At 44.1% G+C, this 2,530-nt stretch overlaps 1 protein-coding gene across 1 annotated transcript; it reads left to right on the top strand.

Moving 5' to 3' along the window:
• The first annotated feature begins 868 nt into the window (after positions 1-868).
• Positions 869-2,263, top strand: LOC147958516 (uncharacterized). Its single transcript, XM_087532174.1, has 2 exons — positions 869-1,224; positions 1,918-2,263. The coding sequence occupies exons 1-2, from the start codon at positions 869-871 to the stop codon at positions 2,261-2,263; spliced, it is 702 nt and encodes a 233-aa protein (XP_087388300.1).
• Positions 2,264-2,530: the final 267 nt, after the last annotated feature.

Genomic DNA, 2,530 nt, shown 5'->3' with positions numbered 1-2,530 from the left:
GTTTTGTTTGTGGAAGAGATCATGTATGCCAAAAATGAGGTGATTTGGAGGTGGTCGAAAAAATGCCGGCATTCCGGAGGGACCATTTTGTCTAACTTAAGCCAGTTTTGGAAAAAAGGTGAATTTTTCCACCACCTCCAAATCACCCAAATTTTCTTGTACATGGTGACCCACATGTGCCAAACATGTCTATGAAAGAAAATTTTGAAAAAAAATTAATTTTACAATGCCCCCTTGAGGCATAGACCGATGTTTTCAGCAGTCAGTCTAGAGGGCATTATAAATTCAAAAAAATTCAAAAAAATACAAAAATCTTGGAAAATGTAGCATTAAATCAGGGTGTGTACAACTCTAGCTTGTTCTTGCCAACACTACTAGGAAAAGGCATGCTAGTGGCGCACCGATTTTGCCTTCTAATGGCGCACTACTAGTGCGCCACTGGATGTTGTTTTGGCTGATGTTGTTTTGGTGCCATTTTGGAGGGCTGTAGTGACTGTTTTGGTGCCATTTTTGATCTCCTAATATGGTTGCAGTGATCATTAATTTTAGAGCAAAATATGGCTGTTATTTTTTTGTTTTGTTTCAGAAACAGGAGAAACCAAAGGGCCCACGTCTCCCCTCCAGAGTTTTCGAGGGCCAAAGGGCAGGACGTTTGATTTTTGGACGCAACTCCCCACGTCTCCCCTTCACTGGCAACTCCCCACGTCTCCCCTCCACTGGCAACTCCCCACGACCACGACACAGGTAACTCCCCTCCTATTCCATTGCCGCTCCATTTTCCTCCCTCTGCCTCCCTCCTCATTCCATTGCCGCTCCATCTTCCTCCCTCTGCCTCCCTCTGCTTCCACCATCGCTGGCCAGGAGGGCAATGGCGGAGGAATTGTGGAGCAACTCCCCTCCGTCTGCCAAGAGAATGGCGGAGGCATCGTGGAGCAACTCCCCTCCGTCTGCCAAGCATCACCGTGGTGAGGCGTCTGGCAAGGAGCCGCTGGTGGTCGACGACGACGTTCTGGTCCCTGGGCAGAAGCAGGACTACACCGTGCCGCTCATGGTTGATATCCACCTGAAGGAGAAGCTGGATGTCGTATGCACCAGCAATCCAGACGAAGCCGACAAGAGGATCCGCGACATGAGGAGGAGGCTCGGCGGCATGGTTTCTCGGTCGATCGGCGTTGATGTCGAGTATAACAGGGAAGACGAACCTCTGCAAGTGGCTGCAGTTCTGTAGTTATGTGTGGAGGATCTCGTCCTGGTATACCACATCACCGCGGCAACCAAATGGTAAAAACATCCAGTTCTGAAGTTTCTGAAGTTCTGAAGTTTCTGTCTAATTAGTAGTTTCTGAAGTTTCTGAAGTAGATGCAATAGTTCTAAAGTTCTGAAGTAGATGCAATACTAGTTCTGAAGTTCTGAAGTATCTGAAGTTCTGAAGTTTCTGAAGTTCTGAAGTTTCTGTCTAATTAGTAGTTTCTGAAGTTTTTGAAGTAGATGCAATAGTTCCGAAGTTCTGAAGTAGATGCAATACTAGTTCTGAAGTTTCTGTCTAATTAGTAGTTTCTGAAGTTTCTGAAGTAGATGCAATAGTTCTGAAGTTCTGAAGTAGATGCAATACTAGTTCTGAAGTTCTGAAGTTTCTGTCTAATTAGTAGTTTCTGAAGTTTCTGAAGTTTCTGAAGTAGATGCAATAGTTCTGAACTAGATGCAATACTAGTTATGAAGTTCTGAAGTTTCTGTCTAATTAGTAGTTTCTGAAGTTTCTGAAGTAGATGAAATAGTTCTGAAGTTCTGAAGTAGATGCAATACTAGTTCTGAAGTTCTGAAGTAGATGCAATACTAGTTCTGAAGTTTCTATCTAATTAGTAGTTTCTGAAGTTTTTGAAGTAGATGAATTTGATGCACCAGATTAATTTGATGCAGGCCCAAGGAACTCCGCCCGCTCCTGCAGGAGAAGAAGCTGTACACCTTTGTTGGCTTCTCCATTGGAGGTGACAAGGAGAAGCTAAAGTTGTCTAGTTCGAAGATCAACCCCGACAAGTACGTCGACATGCAGCGCAAATGGAGAGTTCCAAACAATGGAAAGAAGTGGCAGTCTTTGGCTGAGTTTGCAGCCAGCCTCATCCACCCATCCTACAAGGAAACGAAGGGGAAGATCAACAAGAAATTGGACCACAAACGATGGGGGGACAGCCCACTGCCAAACAACCTCATCGAGTACGCAGCGAAAGATGCGTACGTCACCTACGAGGCATGGAAGAAAATCTAAACCGTCAAAGAAGGTTTGGAGCAATGGCAAGAGGCGGAGGATCATTGGGATGACCCCTACTACTGGGGATATTGAGTTGTTTGTTGTATTATGTGTCTCAGTTTGTAGTTATGTGGTTGAACAAGTTTGCTTTTGTTATGTTGAACAACTTTGCTTTTGTAATGATGAACAAGTTTGCTTTTGTTAAGTTGAACAAGTTTGCTTTTGTAATGATGAACAAGTTTGCTTTTGTTATGTAGTTATGTGATTGTTATGATGCTGGTGTAG

This window comes from Triticum urartu, chromosome 7A (genome assembly GCF_056163025.1).
Source record: "Triticum urartu cultivar PI428250 chromosome 7A, HENAU_Tu73, whole genome shotgun sequence".
In the NCBI taxonomy this organism is placed as follows: domain Eukaryota; kingdom Viridiplantae; phylum Streptophyta; class Magnoliopsida; order Poales; family Poaceae; genus Triticum; species Triticum urartu.
This window is presented reverse-complemented; position numbering and strand designations above follow the sequence as displayed.

Bases quoted from the DNA above. Each gene is read 5' to 3' on its own strand.
- LOC147958516 (XM_087532174.1), top strand. From the start codon at position 869: ATGGCGGAGGAATTGTGGAGCAACTCCCCTCCGTCTGCCAAGAGAATG. The intron at 1,225-1,917 runs GTAGTTATGTGT...AATTTGATGCAG, and splicing joins CTGCAAGTGGCTGCAGTTCT to GCCCAAGGAACTCCGCCCGC.